General features: G+C 44.4%; 2 protein-coding genes across 2 annotated transcripts; one reads left to right on the forward strand and one right to left on the reverse strand.

Moving 5' to 3' along the window:
• Positions 1-1,327: 1,327 nt before the first annotated feature.
• Positions 1,328-6,833, forward strand: ddx39ab (DEAD (Asp-Glu-Ala-Asp) box polypeptide 39Ab). Its single transcript, XM_083976584.1, has 10 exons — positions 1,328-1,437; positions 2,365-2,577; positions 2,762-2,889; positions 3,783-4,059; positions 4,158-4,276; positions 4,407-4,538; positions 5,094-5,203; positions 5,448-5,592; positions 5,762-5,909; positions 6,246-6,833. The coding sequence occupies exons 2-10, from the start codon at positions 2,370-2,372 to the stop codon at positions 6,260-6,262; spliced, it is 1,284 nt and encodes a 427-aa protein (XP_083832710.1). The 5' UTR covers positions 1,328-1,437; positions 2,365-2,369; the 3' UTR covers positions 6,263-6,833.
• Positions 6,834-9,901: 3,068 nt separating this feature from the next.
• On the reverse strand, positions 9,902-16,580 carry LOC310989685 (CCN family member 1; the record flags this gene model as incomplete). The annotated part of the gene is made up of 5 exons (XM_083976827.1): positions 16,379-16,580; positions 14,574-14,787; positions 13,026-13,466; positions 12,358-12,536; positions 9,902-10,207 (listed from the first exon to the last, which is right to left on the reverse strand). Exons 1-5 carry the CDS (start codon positions 16,427-16,429, stop codon positions 9,902-9,904), a joined length of 1,191 nt encoding a protein of 396 aa, XP_083832953.1. The 5' UTR covers positions 16,430-16,580.
• Between the last annotated feature and the right edge of the window lie 2,592 nt (positions 16,581-19,172).

Raw genomic sequence — 19,172 nt, forward strand, 5'->3', positions numbered from 1 at the left:
CATCACTGGGCAGACACAACACAACACAATACAAAGACCCAAAGAGGCAAACTGTCAACCTCTGCCCTGCACTGAAAGAAAAAATCCTTCCATCAACCATAGGCTACATGCTCATCTTGGGAACTTAAAATAAAGGGACAAGTACATTAGTTATAGGCTAATGTAAAAAAAATAAATAAATAAACAAATGAATTAGAGGACTAAGACATTATACAGAGAGATAGCTTAACTATTTTTTCAATAATGTTTTTTTTAAATAATATTTATTGAACGCCTGACATGGTAAACAATTAAATTAGAAGGAAAAAGGAACAACATTAAAAATATTTTTGGCTAATTTCACACTTAGCTGCTCACGCTTAATGGAATTAATTTCTTCATATAGCTAATACTTATTTTACGGGAAAGACAGCGTACCGGTTATCCTAGAAACCAGTCTTTGTCTTTGTCTTTGTCCAAGTAGTCCAAGTTGAACCAAGTCCCAGGCCATGAAAAATAAACTAGGCCTAACGTACGTTGTCCTTTACTGCTGAAAGAATAATAGTCTACGCTACAGCCTTCATCTCTCAAGGAAGCTACAAGTTTGCCTTTTGGGGGGGGGGGCAATATCTCAATTATTTATACCTTTTTTGAGCGAATATACTTTTTTCCATTGTGCTCGTTTATTTGTCAAATATTTATTTATTTCGTATGTCGCTCTCGAGCTCCCGTACACAGAGTCCACGGCTGCTGTATGGCTGTATCCAAGGGGGTAGATCGCACTACACGCAGGCGTAGCTCACAGTCGGCCATATTTGAACGGGCAAATTACTCTGACTCTGGCTGCAGTTACAGTGCAGTAGATAGGTGATCCACTCATCTTCATTAAAAAAACGATTCATAACTCTGTGAAAAATAAATCAGTATGTAGCTATTACTTTAACTATTTGCATAATGTCACTGTAATGTTACTTTTACCAAAAAAAGTACATGATTAAAATGATCCGTGATTTTAAGTATGCTGCATCATAACTGCATAGACGTTCATAAAAAATCAAACCGTTTTGAAATCGGACAAAAACTGAGCAAGTTGTGGGCATTATAGCAGAACATGCAGCAGAGGCTCAATGCTCTGAAGGAGAGAGTTGCCCGTTCCAAGATGGCCGCCGTACTGGCTACGCCGTGTCATTGGGAAACAGCTGTGGGTGAGTCATCTAGTTCTTATATATATCTATGGCTGTATCCCCTCTGGTATCCCGCTTTTTTAAACTGCGGTGGACTGCGGCACACTTTTCGTCCAATCGCTGGGCGCGTTTGTCAGCGATCGTCAGAATTGACCAATCATGTCAGGGCACCGGAGCGGAGGCGGAACTTCCGGTTACTCGTATAAACCAACTGAGGCCTCCCCATGCGGTGTTGATCTGTAGGTGGACGCGTAGCTAACGACGACAAGAAACGGTAAGCACGCAACACGGATTTATTCCAGCAGTTAGAGGGTTTTTAAAACCTCGATTGTTGTCCAGGATGTGAAGGGACGGATAATGTGAGATTTATTTAGCCACAGACATAACGTAGCTACTCGGCAACCGAGCGGCTTCCTTCATTGTTTGCTTGAAGCTGCTACTCAGCTAGCTAGCGTTTTGTAGCCTAGCATCAGACGGCCTAGCTAACCAACAAATGTTCTTCATGTAAGAAATCCCTAACATGTAAACGTTTATAATCTCTCCAGTGTGTTCTCTAACATTGTCTTGATACCCCCCGAGAAATTATACGTGCCCCACATCTGGGCAGATGGCTGATATTTGTGCTCCTTTAGCTTTGCCACGTTAGCAATGGTTATGCAACACAATAGCGTTTCCAGTGTTGTACGCGACTGAGGAGCTAACCGGTAATCCGACAGTGTCGTCTGAACTGCGAGCCTACGTCTGACCAGATTTGTCTATATAACAGTGTGTTGTATATGATTATTTGTTTACATGCAGAGAATCAACTCCATTGTAACACAGTCTTTTTACGTGTTCACTCTAAACTAAAAGCTAAATTAGCCTGCATTTCTTATTGCCGCACATTCAGTTACGGTGGTGCGGTAGTACACACAACATTGGTATTTGGCGACGGGTACTGGTTAAACTTGAACCACTAGCTGGACGATACCAAACCCATCCTCTCATAACATTGGAGATTTATTATCTTTTCACCAACTGTAAAACAGTTTTGGTAAATATATTCAAAGCGTGTGTTGTAACCTGGCACAAAGAATGGCAACACCAGGTGGGCCTATGGTTGCCCCCCATTGTGACCCCAGTAAAGGGGGAGTTTCGGCCATGGTAACTAATGATCAAGACTGATTAGTAACACTCAGTTTTTTGTGTTTTGTGTACACAGACACAATGGCTGAGAATGACGTTGATAACGAGCTGCTCGACTATGAAGAAGATGAGGAGCCACAAGGAGCCCCAGAGAGTGCCGCCCCAGCAGGCAAGAAGGAGGTGAAGGGCTCCTACGTATCCATCCACAGCTCCGGGTTCAGGGATTTCCTGCTCAAACCAGAGCTGCTCCGTGCCATCATCGACTGTGGTTTTGAGCATCCGTCTGAAGGTGAGAAGCATTTGGTTGTTTTGCTTTGTTTGCCACATTTAAGTTATGCACTAGGACATGTTGTATTTCTAATTAATGTAAAGGTACACAAAGGATTGTTGTTGCATGTTATGCTGTAAAATGATTTGTAAACATTTCAGTTCCTTGGGCTTAAATCCTTTTTTGTGTGTTTTTTTTCATACAGTCCAACACGAGTGCATCCCTCAAGCTATCCTGGGTATGGACATCCTGTGTCAAGCCAAATCTGGTATGGGCAAAACAGCTGTGTTTGTGCTGGCCACACTGCAACAGATTGAACCCGTCGATGGACAGGTTAGTGTGTGATCAATACAAGATCTGTGTGTCTAAAGGGTACTGTCATAGATTGTCCTCAGTGAAAGAGAAACTGTTGCACCGTCATGTCTTGTCTCTTGTTTTCTAAGCCTGTTTTGTTGTACAGTTAAAGGGATAGTTCACCCAAAATTGAAATTTCACTCATTATCTACTCACCCTCATGTCGACTAAGGGCTGGGAGAAGTTTACAGGGGGTCTTGGCATAGCTGTGCATGTCCATGTAACGGTTGCAAATGGATACCAACTGTCTTCGTAACAAAAAGACACACCAAAAAGCATCCAAATACCTCCATGCTGCTCGTATGTAATGTCCGTCTTGTATTGAAGCCCCCAAATGCGAAATCGAAAATGCAAAGTCTATTTTTCAAGCTTGTTTGTAGCGGAAGCTCCTCTTCCCGGTTCGTCAAATTTGGACGAACCGGGGTCTGTCCTCTTCCCAGTTCGTCCAAATTTGACGAACCGGGAAGAGGAGCTTCCGCTACAAAACAAGCTTGAAATATAGACTTATTTAATTTTTTTCAGGGCTTCAATACAAGATGGACATTACATACGAGCAGCATGGAGGTATTTGGATGTTTTTTGGTGTGTCTTTTTGTTACGAAGACAGTTGGTATCCATTTTCAACCGTTATATGGACATGCACTGCTACACCGAGACCCCCTGTAACTCAGAGAAGCCACGGATAACTCTGAAACTTCTCCCAGCCCTTAGTCGACATGTGGGTGAGTAGATAATGAGTGAAAATTCAATTTTGGGTGAACTATCCCTTTAAATAAATGAAGACTACGCAAATTTTTGAATTGCAACCATTTTGCAATTACACACAATGTTATTCTCTGACTTGTTGTAACGGCTTCTTTCTGTCCCTCTAGGTCTCTGTATTAGTCATGTGCCACACGCGAGAGCTGGCCTTCCAGATCAGTAAAGAGTACGAGCGTTTCTCCAAGTACATGCCCACGGTAAAAGCCGCAGTATTCTTTGGTGGCCTGGCCATCAAGAAGGACGAGGAGGTCCTGAAGAAGAACTGCCCTCACATCGTGGTCGGAACGCCAGGCCGCATCCTCGCTCTCATCCGCAACAAGACCCTCAGTCTGAAGAACGTGAAGCATTTTGTCCTGGATGAGTGTGACAAGATGTTGGAGCAGCTAGGTGTGTTCTCTGGTTTCCATTTGTTTTACTTTGATATATATAACATCGTCGAGTCAGACTCTTCAGCGTACGTCACTAACCTCATTATTGTGTGGCAGACATGAGGCGCGACGTACAGGACATCTTCAGGATCACACCCCACGAGAAGCAGGTCATGATGTTCAGTGCTACTCTGAGCAAGGAGATCCGACCAGTCTGCCGCAAATTCATGCAGGATGTAAGTGAACAAAGAACTGTTGGTTTTTTTTTAACTATAAATTCTCAAGCACAGAAAATAACAAGCTCGTGCAAAACTAAACTATAACTATTGTAACAAATGGACTAACCCGCTGCCGTTTTCTGTGCAGCCCATGGAAGTATTTGTGGACGACGAGACCAAACTTACACTCCACGGCCTGCAACAGTACTACTGCAAGCTGAAGGACAGCGAGAAGAACCGCAAGCTCTTTGACCTCCTGGATGTGCTGGAGTTCAACCAGGTAAAGTGGAGCCGGTGTACGACTATCACTGTTGACTCGTGTTATTTGTTTATTTTTTTTGCTAGTTTTTAAACATCTGAAAATGTAGGTCTTTGAAAACTTGGTTGTACCAAATTTAACCTTAGGTTATATTCACATGGGTTGGTGTGTTTTGTGATCCAAGAACTTGAGAAACTTGCTTTCATTTAAAACTAAAGTAAGTTTGTTTGTAAGCTAATGTGGCATATAACCTAATTTTAGACACAGGTTACACAGATTAAATAAATAATATGAATGTATATAATCATTCATTTAACCATTGGGGTTCTGATCAGATCGTCCCATATTTATTAATTAGGTTAATCCAAAGTCTGCACATGGCTGCAAGTTGATATTGAGGGTAATTACTTCTGTCATCTAATGCCAGAGTAAAGCTAGTGCTTATATTTCCAATAATGTCAAACTAGTGTAATAAAGATTTTTCAGTCGCTCCAGTTGAATTCCAAATTCATAATGTGAAGAAAGTCCAGTTGTTGCTGCAGCAGCTGTGTTTTAATGTGTCTGCTTCGCCTCTAGGTGGTGATCTTCGTCAAGTCAGTGCAGCGCTGCATCGCCCTGTCCCAGCTTCTGGTGGAACAGAATTTCCCTGCCATCGCCATCCACAGGGGGATGGCTCAGGAGGAGAGGTAAGACACACACACCCCTACACACACACACACACACACACACACACACACACACACACACACCTTCCTCCTCCTGCATGCTCTCATAAACACATTCCCTATTGCAGTCTGATCGCTAGCTATGTTTATGGAGCATGAGGCCTCATCAGTTAACTCAACACATCATTGCCTTCAAAGGGGATGCTGTCCAGTAATGTCTCCAGCAGCTGTGTTGATAAGTCTCTCTGGCTCTGTCCCCCCCCAGGCTGTCTCGCTATCAGCAATTCAAGGACTTCCAAAGGCGGATCTTGGTGGCGACCAACCTCTTTGGCCGAGGGATGGACATCGAGCGAGTCAATATCGTCTTCAACTACGACATGCCAGAAGATTCCGACACCTACTTGCACAGGGTGAGAACTGCAGAGGAGAAATAACTGCATGTTTTTATCCCTCATACATTTGCTTTCGTAGCATCCACCAGTGTATAATGTTTATTTTCCAGTTTCTAAATGCCATAACGTCTGCATAATTCTCGCCTTCATTGTGCCACTCACTCACTCTTCTCTCTACACCCGGCAGGTTGCCCGTGCTGGTAGGTTTGGGACCAAAGGCCTGGCTATAACCTTTGTGTCTGACGAGACCGATGCCAAGACTCTGAACGACGTGCAGGACCGCTTCGAGGTCAACGTGGCCGAGCTGCCAGATGAGATTGACATCTCCTCTTACAGTAAGTCTTTCCATGTCTGAACGGCCGCCGAAATGCCGCGATAGTTGACGTCCTTATTGAAGTTGCCCTGTTGGCCAGACCCGTTGGAATGATTGTAATTTGTGGATTAAACGGGCACTTACGATTGCCCTACACATAATCAGCTGATGGAATAAACCCTCAGAATTGCTTTGGCAACTAGAGACCGCAGTTGGTGCTGCCATGTAACCGCAGAGCTCTCGTCAAATCCCTTACATGTTTAACCTGTTGGTGAAAAGCCGGTATGCTCAGCTGTTGCTCGTCGCTCTGATCTCTTACATGCTCAACCCGTGTCTCTCCTCCTCTGCCCCTCTCTAGTCGAGCAGTCCAGATGAGTCCTCCAGCCGAGCAGAAGTCTCCTCTCCATGGATCTTGTGTCTTGTATTTGGAAGTAGACGTACTTCACTGTTGATCTGAAAGCTCTGCGTGTTCCCTATGTTCACCAAACATTTATTTTTATTGCCAGTTGTTGGGGGACGGGGGTATGGTCGATTTTAAATTTGTCTTTTACTGTTTTTGTTTTTTCTTTTCTTTTTGCTCAATGAAATTAAAACTTTTTATAAAATTCCATTTTTACTATTGTGGTCTCTTGAGGGGACTTTCCCGGCTCTACCACATTTTCATTTGTTTCAGTGTCGAGCAGAGATACGGTCAGCGAAGTAGTCCTCCTGAGAGTAAAAGCAATTTTTAGCCCCCTTTTTATTAATTAGTGTGTATAGGAAGTATTTTTGTTTTCCCCCCCACTGCGACAGTTGATCTTTATAAAGTAATCAAGTAGTCATGTAGTAAAACAGTTGACAAAGACACGATTTCGGCTCATATGGCAGCTTTCTTTCCAATTTGAATGCCTCCAGTAAACGGAAGTCACCATGTGGAGTAATGGCGGTGAATTTGCAAATTTTAATACGACTATGTCATTAGCACACTGTATAATGAAATGATTGATGTTATACTTGTACCTGTTGAGATGTTGTTTTTAGGTATTAAAAATACTTCACACACAAAGATTCAATGACAAAATATTATTGTATTCATTCATTTTGAATAAGCAAAAACCCTGAATCTTAAATATCGGTGACCGTCTTGCTAGAATCCTAATAATTATTCACTATGTTAGTAAGGCTGCACAATTAATCAAAAATCGCAAGGTGGCCAAGTGCAACATCCAAACATAGAAGCTGGAAATGTCAGAAGCGTTGTGGTGCTACACAGATGTTCTGGTTTGGCCAATTCTCCAGATATAAGGGGACATGCATGTTGCCCAAACACAAAATTAGTTTTGGTTCATTTACAGTAAAATGAAAAATAAGTGTTAGAACTGAAATTGTGACTCATACAATCGCAACATCTGCCAAAATAACCACATGAGTATATTTGTGTATGGTGCAGCCCTACTTGCTACCAGCATAGTCCCACTCAGTGACCACATTGATCCAAACTGAAGTACCTCGACAGTAAAATATTTGGTTCAGCTGACAATGTTGACTCTTTGTTTACAGTCACAGTGAGAATTCAGATTTGTCCTGTATTTTGTTTTCTCTAACCCTTCTCTAACCTTCTGTAACTACAATCGGGCTAATCTGCAAATGTTAGCATGCTAACAGGCTGAACTAAAATGGAGACGATTGTGACATGTGAATGATCATATTAAGTCTCCAACACAAAGTTTGAATGAAAATTTCTTTATTCAAAAAAATGCAAAACGATGAACTCGTTCAAATGTGTGTAAAGCAACCAGAGGAGAATTTGTGAGGAACATCATGAGTTGTGTTTTGCCTCTGTCCGTCTTTCTTTTTTAATACATGATCTTAAAGCATGGGTTCATTATTACAGATGGTATTAATGTTCACTAGTAGACATACAATCATCATGCTTTTAAATTGGCACTTAATGCTCATAAAGGATCTGAACTCTGCTTTGTTCAGTGCTAAACTATACATGGACTACTTCAGTATAACTCTGTGAAAGGATTGGCCCTTATACAGACGATACAACTACAAAGAAGGTAACAATGCATCTGTACATAGCTGCTCTATAGTGTCCTTTAACAAGTCTAGACATACAGTACCAAAACCACAGCATCTACAAAGGCAAATAGCAATGGCAAACACATTTAAATCACCTGTAATGTTTAAAAAAAAAAAAACTCCTTTACAAAGTTGTAAGTAGAGAGGCAACAGTCTCTTAACTAAGAAAGCCTACTGTAGCCACAAGATGATAGAAAATGCAAATATCTTCCAGTTTCACAGACAACTGCAAAAATGTCTATGGCACACACAAATAAATCTTTGAAATAATGAGACAGTGCTTCTAATGATTCAGAATCACCACTTCAGAATATGATTGTATGTATGATTCAGAAATGAAAATCTAAATCCCTCTGCATTCTCAGAGGAGTAAAGAGTCTACAGGGCCAGGTTGTGAACTGAGGCTGTTGTAAGGTGCGTGAACTTTAACCCAACTACCAGTAAAGGAGGATGCTTGGGTTCTTCAGTCATTAGAAAGGGTCTCTCGGTCAAATAAAGCAGAGAATAATACAGAATTCCTCCCCTTCGTTTGTGTCTACATGTGTCCTTGGAAACAGGCTCTTGTTGACGTCTGGCGGCTCAGGCCCCCGTCCTTCTCCATTGGCCGTGGAGCTCCGACAGTGACGTCCGCCCTTTTAACAGTGTTTCTCAGAAATAGACACAACTTAAACACGAGGACGCATGAGTTATTGTTTCGTTTCAGCGAGGCGGCTTGTTTGCTCTATTACAGGCCAGATCGGGCACCAGAGCGGTTCCGCCCGCCGGTCACAAATTACATGTTTACTTCAGTACACGCAGTTTTCAGTTTTTATTTTTATAGCAAAACCAGAGAGTGGCTGATTTTCTCCCACTTGCCCCTCAGAGTCAAGATTGTAATTTGCGCAGAATTAGGCGGTCGACTTCTTGACGCCAGAATCCCAGCCTTGTTCTTCTGGTGCTTGCTAAATGTCTCAGTTTCTTGTGGAGGCAAGGCAGGGGATGAGTCCAGCTGTGTAAACAACCTTTGACATATTCCCCACTAATGCGTGCAAAGCCTTGACCCATCAGGTTCAACTCTGTCTTTTTCCAGTACATACCACCTCTCCTCCTGTAGCCTTCATCATCCATCATTAGATACGGCTCTCTGACCACCGCGACCTCTGACGCAACCCCCGGGGGTCAAGCCCCGGATCTGTGGGAGTCCCCCTCTCCCTCTCCTGGGTGACAGCTCTCAGCTGTTTTGTCCCTCTCAGATCCCCCGTTCAGCCACACTGATGCTCCAAACATAGCAGCACCGCCTTCCCTGGTGGCAGGCCGCTGTGTCTGTCCCAACAATAAATACCAAAGAATAAATACCATATAAACACTCAAGCCACGCTTCTGTCAGAACATCCGAGATGCTCCTCCATCTCTTTCTGTCCCAGTCTTCTCTGCGAGTCTTCATTTGGTTTATCGTCACACAGCTGGTTTCATATTTGGCTCCAAAGCACCAGCCTGACAGACCAGCTCATCTCAAGCTGTTTCTGAGTGTCTGAGATGTGAATCCACACCGTCAACATTTGTACGTGTCGGCTGTCGCTCCATTGTCCCCAGCAAAAGTCTGAAAGTTCAGAGGACCTTTGGTGCACGGCAGCAACATGGTAGGAACACGGCAGCTGGCTGCGTCCATGTTTCCACAAAGATTTAGTCAAAGTCTGAAGTAGAACGGATCTACTTTGTATCTACACTAAAGCAGGGCTGGGTCACTTTGCTGTTTCCAAGTTGAGGATGCGCCCAACCGATTCATTCTGCTCCCCATTCCTCCCCAAATCATTTTCCAGAAAAGATGTTTTGACGCGTGCACCTTTCTTGGGTCTACTCAAAGATACACTAAGGACAGCTAATCTATTCTATGGGGGGGGGGGGGGGGGGGAGTTAAAGTCTGTTTTTAAGAAGGAATGTAGGTTGGGAGGGGAGGGGGTGGTGCCACTAGTCGATGAACTTATGTGTGTCTCCGTAGAGCCATCGCTGCGGGGGCATGGCGGCCTCATTGAGATGGTTGCACTCGTCGCTGCACTTGCAGGACTGGATGAACATCACGGATCTGTTGAAGCGCTCGCCGTCGGGGCAGGCGAAAGCCACGCTGGCGGTGCGCGTGCGGCGGGGCGAGCAGCAGCGGCCGTCCCTGCACACGCCGCAGTAGTTGGGCCTGTACAGACGAGTGCTCCTGCAGCCGGCGTAGGACAGACGGTGAGGCTCAGGGGCCTTGTGGGTACGAGAGCACTTCCTTCCTTTCTGTGGGGGGGAAATAGAAACCAGAGATAAATGCTAACGTCAGTTTGCTAACATACTCAAGTCAAGGCATGATGTATCTGATACATACAGACATGAATATATATGCCAAATCTGATGGCACTCCATCCAATGTTTGTCAGGACATCTCATCAAATGTCAGCCCCATTTAAAGGGATAGTTCAACATTTTGGGAAATTTGTCGATTACCATCCCTATAGTCATAGGAGTAGGTTCATTACATTTAATTATCGGTGCATGTTGTTTTGAGATCAGCAGGGCAGAGTCGCGAGCTGCAAATACTCTGAACTACTTGCAGTTTTGAAATCACTCCGCCCAGCAGCCGTGTCTGGGATGTAGTTTGTCTATGCATTTGCCTCGAAAACAACTCTGTCTCTTAATGTTACGTTATTATTTCATAGCGTGGTGAATGTGCAGGTCACAACTTGTCTACGAGAGCGGTTTGCAGTTGTTGGAGTGTGAATTTGATGAGTTTGATGAGGGACAGGGGACCTGTACCATTCACCTCCACTGTGTTCACTGAGCAGCTCACGTCTCTGCCCCACAGATCTCAAAACAACATGCACCGACAATTAAAGGTAATGAACCTACTGCTATGACTATAGGGATTATGGCAATAGGCGAATTTCTCAAAATGTTGAACTCTCCCTTTAAAGTCGAGGTACAATACATACAGACATGAATATCTATTCTAAATCTGATGGCACTCCATCCAATGTCTGTCAAGACATCTCATCAAATGTCAGACTCATTTAAGAACCATGGATGTCAATACAAGATTTCATGGCAGCCCATTCATTGGTGGTTAAGATGTTTCAGTCGGGACCAATGTGTCATCTCTAGAAGTATGGTGGTTGCATGTCTGAAGATCTTTCCTTTGGCGCAGCTGTGATGCTATCGGACGACAAAAATGTGGAGCGGGTTGGGCACCGTTTACCACTGAAAGCTTTTTAGGATCACATCACCATTAGCTCGGGATCAGAACTGCCGCACGCCACAGCAACATGACATAACTCATTATTCAACTCTGAGACATGAAAATCAAAAGTTAATGCAGCTAAGCGCAGCGACTGGAAAACAAACTAAAGGTCAGAACAACAGATGAGTGCCAGAGAGAGGAGCATGCCAGCGATAGCTAAGGATCGACACTGATGCACATTAACACCCACAGCAGCTCTGCAAACACCGGGAGAGCGCGGTGAAACAGGTGCATAACAACCCATCAGCCTCCCGAGTGGCTGGTGGCAGGACGCATAATGTTCCTAAAGGGTGTTGTGCGTGAGATGTGAGTGGGCGAATTGAGTGCTCTTTAAATCACACAGCGCAGAGCCACCGAGTGCTGCTGACAGCCACAGTGTTGCAAGGTTCAGTGCGGGGGAGCTCTGAACCCAAACCCCCACAGACAACACAGGAGAGTTTCTCTTCTGTCTCTGAAAACATTTTCTTCTTCTTTTTCGTCATGTTATTTACAAAGCTGAGCTGCAATGATTTTCAGCTGTTTGAAATGAAAACTTGGAAAGAATTAGACAATGAAATATTCATCTTTTTGTGTTGCAGACATTCTTGAAGGAAAAAAAACAAAACAAAAGAATAAAAATCTGTACATGGTTTGGTGGGGGGACGAATCAGACTACTTGACCACTTCTTGGATGCAGGCAACAACCAGAGACCAGAGGCCTCAAGAAGCTTCTGCTCTGAGCCAAGACAGGTTCGGCACATAAACACGTAAAATGTAGAAATGTCAACTGCCAAATGTCTGGTTGTACGTTGATATTTAAGACCGACACGAACGTGGTATCAAACTTCTCAACTCATCGCTTTACAGCGGGTGAAGCTGCAGAGGGGAAACCAGGTCTAAATCAGCCCCGTCCTCATCTGGACACACAGCAACAGACCCACGAATAGACAGAATGGACCAGAAAAGACTCCAGCTACAGAGGGATTGAAGGATGGAGGAGGGTTGGGGGGCTGTATACATGCCATGATATTAATACCAATCTGACCCCTTGAGAGACATCCTTTCCTGAATCCATTTAGCATGGCGGCCGGGCGGCATAGTTGTGGCCCATTAGAGGAAACTCACTAATGTGTCTCTTAATAGGAATCTTAAAAGCATCACACACATTCCTCACCTTGACGGGGACGGACATGGAGCTGCAGGGCCGGATGTTGCACAGGCGCGTCTCCTTTGTCAGCTTGCAGCGGGCATTGTCATTGGTAACACGAGAGGACACGCCCATCCCGCAGCTCCGAGAGCACTGAGACCAGGAAGTAGTCTGAACCACGCACTGATCTCCCACCTGCCTCCAGGCTGGCAGAGATGAAAGAGGAAGGACGTGTGAGGGAGGACAACAACAGAGGGATGCAAAAATGTGGAGTCAGAGAAAGAGCAGCGACATCAGTCGAAGTAAAACTAGTGGGGGGAAAAGGGCCGCTAGGAGAGAGAGGGAGAAGGAGAGATGCAACGCACACTAGCCTCATTCACCGAACAGGCAACACTGACGCATAGAGAGGGTGATTACAGAGAGGGGAAAGCTGGGTGACAGAGGTATGTGCTGTGTGAGAGCAGAGAGAGAGAGAGAGAGAGAGCACCTCTGGTGTGCAAGGAGCCAGTGGAAAACAAGCCTCACATAAATGCTGACACACACACACACACACACACACAGATGCAGAGGGAGAGGCTCACAGTGAGGCCGTTTGTGCGTCAAGAGGCTAAAATGGTTAAAACATAAACATGATGCTTTACTGCGTAGAGGAAACAGACGGCGCTCTGAGGCGACATGGCGGCACCCTCCCTTACCCGCCAGGTGCTTGTTTCCACGTGGCTTGTCCCACTTGCGCCCCACCTCCACCAGCTCGTTGCCCATGGTGTCCTTCTCCTTCTTGGGCTTGTAGGGGTACAGCTTCCGGAAAGGTTTGGGATAAGGCTTGGGGTAGGGGTAGGCCGGGTAGGGAATGAAGGGGTAGGGCGGGTAAGCCGGGGGCTGAGGCCGCCGGTGGGCCGGGGGCATGACGGTGGTCCCCTTGTGGCAGTCGATGCTGAGGCAGCACTGGCCTGGCACCTTGACCAGCTGCGGGGCGGGACAGGAAGGGGAAGCCAGGGGAAGGTGGCTGGGGCAAAGGGGCACGCAGCCCACCGCTCCGTCGATGCAGGTGCACTGGTGTTTGCAACCGGCGCGGAAATTCTCGCCATTTTGATAAATCCGCCCGTTGTATTCGCAGGAGCGGCCCTCTGCCTTAGCTGGGGGGGGGGAGGAGGACAGACAGGATGGTCAGAATGCTTCATCTGAATCAAACATTGTTGATCCAAGGAAAACTTTGGAAACTTAAAGGGATAGTTCAACATTTTGGCAACTGGGCCCATTGCCATAATCCCTATAGGAGTTGTTTTCGAGGTAAATTCATGCAAAACCACTGATGCGCGTTCCCGTTGGGGGCGGGTTTTCGGCAAGCAGTCTCTGCATTTGCCATGAAAACAACTCTGTCTTGTAACGCTCCGTTATTATCTCATAGCTGGTGAATGTGCAGTTCACAACTTGTCCACGAGAGCGTTTTGGAGTTGTTGGATTGTGTATTTGATGAGTTTGATGAGGGAAACCAAGAAATCCCATTAGCCTCTGTAGCATAGCTCTGAGCAGCTCGCGGCTCTGCTCCGCTGTTCTAAAAATAGCTTGCACTGACAATTAAAGGTAGAAAACCTACTGCTATGACTATAGGGATTATGGCAATGGGCCAATTTGCCATAATGTTGAACTATCCCTTTAAGAGACACAAAGAACCCACAGGAAGAGGCTCATCTGTAAATACATCTTTAATGAGAACACAAGGTAGATAAGAGGAGGGAGGCAGAGACACACTATCTCCAGATTTATGCAGCAAGCTCTATTCTTAGACCGGAGGAATTTTGACTTGTTTACAATGTCCTTCCCCTGCGCTGCCCCAGTGGAACTCCCCATACAACACCCCGGATACCCCCCCTTTATATAGAAACACCCCCAAATAAACACATATAAAAATACCACTGTGTGTATGTGTTTGTGCATTTCACTGGGCTGTTTGTGTACACATTGAACTACTTATATAAATCCCGGACTTGGCCGGGTTTCAGTCGCAGCTCATGAAGGTGCTCTGTTTTCGAAACGTGGCACGGGCTTCAAACCTCAAGCCCCTATCAAAGAGAAACTCCAGCCGCTTGGCTCGGAAGCCAGATTCCCCACCCTGAAGTTACACATTCCCTCACTCAACCCTGAGCTTAGACCCCAGAATCTGTGCTCAATCTACACCCAGAAACTCATTAACCTTCCCTCGTCTGTGACTCCCACCACCTCTGCTGTATTAGGCTACCTACCCCTGCAAATGCCATGGGTACGGCCCACATCGTTGCCGTAGTTGCACTCCAGGCCTTTGTGGTGGTCGCAGGGACGGCCTTCGTGGCAGTCCTGGTTGAGCTGGGCGGCGCACACCTTGCAGCAGGCGCAGCCATCGGGGACCGAGCTGACCCCTGGGGGACATGACGGGGGCCCCGCCGGACACTCACAGACCGCCGGGCAGCCTGCGGTCACCTACAGGAGGAGGACGGTACAGGACACACTGTTATTAACCTTGAAAAAAAAAAACACAACAACGTCATGACAGTGAAGTTCCTCTGTGAGGAGGAGTCACACTGGAACCAGGCAGGACAATAGTTTGACTCATGTTACACAGATCACAGAAATTCCTCAAAGTGTGTGTGTGGCTTAAACATTAGCTGAATACCCAGCACTGTCCCGAGCCCCACAGGGATATCTGTAACCCACTGTCGCCTTCCGCTTGGCATTCGCCGCGCGAGCCAGGATGAAAGGGACCTTCTCTGACCTGAAAACTCCCCACCTCCCTGCTCCTGCATCTTTTGTTTCTCACACTCTCTCTCCACACACACACACATCAGAGTCACTCCCATCAGGTACTGAGATCACAGGGAGCTGCCAGTCTGACTGTCCATACTCAGATCAGGGGTCCCTTCCTGACTGTCCACTCTCTAAGCCCCCCACCGGCCAGGTCTCAGAGCCGTGGTGTCACCGACTGTTGAGGGTCGTGAGTGGGGATAAAGGTTGGATATGACATCACACAATAACTTTCCATTTTTAGCTCTGCATATGTATAACCTGGCACTGATACACTATCCCTGTGGGCATCTCTAGAATGCAGAATGCTTTCACATTGACATTAAATGTATTTTTATCTTCATTGATACAACTGTTAAGTAAGTGTGGTGTAATTCTGGACCAACAGAAGCCCAATAACATCTCACAAAGACCTTTGCAAAAACACACATTTCAGACATGTGGCTGCCATTATTTATCAGATTATTCAGATTTGACAAATGTCTAAAATTATGATGGTGAGATAAAAATAAACAGCGGTGAAATCGCTGTAAATAAATTTACGCTGAGGTACTGAACAGAGGTACAAATCTGAGGGTCTTTTCATTTGTTTTACCCTACCACATTTCAGATTTAATTGTTTTTATTCCATTACATTGCAAAATAATAGATGACCTCATAAAATGATGCAGTGTTACAGATATAGAAACAATCCATCAGTATTTACAATGGTTGAGACTATAACAATAGTAAATTGCCTATTTATTAATGAGAAATTAGATAATGAAATGATTTCTCTGCAGTGGAATATTTTACTTGTTATACTTGAAGAACTTTTTTTGTTACTGATGTTTTATTAATTATCATAATAGTGTGATAGCGCCTGTTTATATTGCAGTATTACATCTTAAAAGAAAGTACATGAATAGGCCTACTTCCTCCACCTCTGTGAATAGAGAAGTGTGAGGATCCTGAGTTCTCTCATCTTAAATTATCCTGATATCACAGAGCTGCTCTGGACAGCAGGCGGTTCCGCACATGGAGGGAGAAGGTGGATAGATGCGACATTATAAATAACCGGTGAGGACAGGGACGGCGAGTAGGGTTTCATGACTTTGACCATTATTTTGACAGGCTTTACTCACTAAGATTAGGTTTTATGGAAATGTAACCAGACGACTGCGACTCAAATCCGCCGGAGCTGCTCTCACAGTACAGGCACGTGAGTCTTTATTCCTCAGTGTTTACGTGCAGCAACAACAGTGACACGGAGTAAACTCCATTCACTTACCCAGCCGACTGTCACCACTTGCAGGACAGCAAATAACAGCAGTATCCCCATGTTAAAGAAAAGAAAAAAAGAAAAAAAAAAACCCTCAAAAAAACAAAAGCACTATAAATCACAGAGACATAAATCCACCACCGGCTCAGAAACAATAGCTTTTGTCCACAAAGGTTAAATCCGACTTCCACGACGATCCTCAAATGTCCTCCATCATTTGTAAATTCCCATCGATCAAAGTTTGAGCCATGTTTTTATATCAGCCTCGTGCTTTTTATGGCAGCCACGCCCACTCCAGACCTCCCTTAACCAATTAGGACGCAGGCGCGCGGCCAAGGTGTCTCAACAGCGACGGAGAGGGGCGGGGCTTAGGGCTCCAACACGGATGGCTGAGGTTCGGGATGGGGGCGTGGCCAAGCATGAATGCACTCATTCATAAAAATTCAGAATTACTACATTCCAAAGAGGACCTGGCTTTTGGGTGTTTATTTATTTATGTTTGAGCGAAAATAATATTTTTGATGCTTTAAAGTTCTTTTCACACGCATACCTCTGTCCGGCTGCTGCTTTGTGAAAAGTAAAATAAATATACTCAGCTGCTAGTCTGTGCTACATTAATACTTGGGGCAGCCATGGAAAACAGCTAGGAATTTCCTTCCCCCACTTTATAAAAATAATTTTAAACAAGAGCTGGACAGATAAAGTACATATACAAGGAGAGCAGAGTTGGTTATAACTACATGATTGAGTGATAGTGGTGTTGAAAATGATTATCATAATCTCCCGTGCAATTCATCACCCTCTTTTCCTCCTTCCATATCCTGTCTTTAGCCCCCACATCCCTTTTACCTACTTAGAAGTTCCCAGGGCACCATTTTCCACACACACACACACACACACACACACACACACACACACACACACACACACACACACACACACACACACACACACACACACGCACAAACGACATGTAAACATGCAAGAATTTATTTTTCAGTTTAAGGTTTTCATTGAAGAGAGGAGAGCGGAGGTGAGAGCCGCCTGGATAATCTTCTTGTCATCTGTGCAGACATGCACACAGGAAACCAACCATCTCGGTACCTGAGCCGGTGGCTAAAAACATACACATACACACGCACACACACACACAGATGCACATTCATACTGTATATGAGAGGGTTAAATACATATTCCACATATGCACACTCAAACGTTACATTAAACACACAAACATACAGTGGGCTGCTTGCTGAAATTCGGTGAGATGGATTGTGGGTGGTTAAATTGTTGTTTTCCTTTAGAGTTTCTCCAACATGTATCATTAAGTAGAGGAATGCCTGCAGTCGTTTGTGCCAACAAGGAAGATAGCATCCTCTTCATCCTCTATAAATCACTCCTTTGCACTTAACCAAATGGTTGTATTTTGAGTAGAGTGCTCAGTAGGCATGTACTGCACAGAAATACACATTCACATGTACTTACATCCTTAACCTAAGTAAAGAAAGAATAAGTCTGCATGGATCCCCTGAGGAAAATAATTAATGGTTGCTGCAGTACGGGACAGAAATGAGTATAGATAGAGCAAGTAAAAGGTAAATATTATGTGAGTATAGATAGAGAAAGTAAAAGGTAAATATTATGTGAGTATAGATAGAGAAAGTAAAAGGTAAATATTATGTAACCTACATATTATGTAAATATGTACACACGACACGTATGTCAAATGAAGTGCCATACTGATGTGCAGAGTAGCAGCACAGTCAGTTCAGTATAGTAGGATACTGTGTGTAAGAGCGATCTGATACTGTCTTCTACTACAGAATTATATAATATATGATTAATTAAGTAATATTAGTCTGTTAGTATATAGCAGATTAAAACAATATAATATTTGAGCAAAAGGTGAAGTAAAAGTGCATCACAAACAACAAACAGTCAGTTATGAGTAAAAGTTCTTCCTTCAAAATTACTCAAGAGGAAGAGACAAAGTTTTTACTAGCAAAATGTATTTATAATGGGATTATGTAACTTCTGTTTAACAGCCGTCCCAGTGATAGTAAAATGTTGAATGTCAAACTGCAGAAAGGCAAAACAGAAACACAAGTAGAAAAGAGTTATAAAGTTTGCAAACTGAAAAATTCAAGGTTATATCAGACTAAATAAGGCTGTAGCAGCAAAAGCCCTGTGTGTATTGTATTGTAAAAAAAAAAAAAAAAAAAAAATACAATATGTCAGTGTTTTATAATGTAGCATAAAATGGAAATATGTTAGTTATTTTCTACCACTGTGTGTACACCTGCACACCCCCCCGTTGCGAGCATGCTCACATTTGCATATCAGAAGCTCATTTCACAAGCACTTAATAAACACAGAAGAGACCGTACACGCCAACATACACATGTACGGTACGTCCTCACACACACACGCACACACACAGAGGCCTACACAGAGAGCAAAATTATGTATTTACCAAACCTCCATCCTCTTCCCACACAATCCATCTCTCTCTGTCAGTGCACGGAGGTGATGTAACAGGCCCATGTAAACAAGCCCAACACGGCCAGAGAAAGTGGAGGGAGAAAAAAAAACACTGGATTTGCCGAAGCCCGAGTGTGTGTGACCACCCTGACGACACACACACAGAGGGAGAAATATGTTTTTGTTGTTTTCATATTGGAAGTTCCATTGGCTCATCAAAGAATGCGTCTTTTCCACTTTGGTCTCGGTGGCTTCCATCCTAGACATAATAAACAAACATGCACAATTTCCAACACACCAAAGGAGAGGCATTCATTAGCTC

Source organism: Trachurus trachurus (assembly GCF_905171665.1).
Source record: "Trachurus trachurus genome assembly, chromosome: 8".
Taxonomy (NCBI): domain Eukaryota; kingdom Metazoa; phylum Chordata; class Actinopteri; order Carangiformes; family Carangidae; genus Trachurus; species Trachurus trachurus.

What these genes read in the sequence shown, in the direction of transcription:
- ddx39ab (XM_083976584.1), top strand. Translation starts at nt 2,370, where the DNA reads ATGGCTGAGAATGACGTTGATAACGAGCTGCTCGACTATGAAGAAGAT. An exon ending in TTGAACCCGTCGATGGACAG is followed by an intron (nt 2,890 to 3,782) that starts GTTAGTGTGTGA and finishes CTGTCCCTCTAG; the next exon opens with GTCTCTGTATTAGTCATGTG. An exon ending in CCGACACCTACTTGCACAGG is followed by an intron (nt 5,593 to 5,761) that starts GTGAGAACTGCA and finishes TACACCCGGCAG; the next exon opens with GTTGCCCGTGCTGGTAGGTT.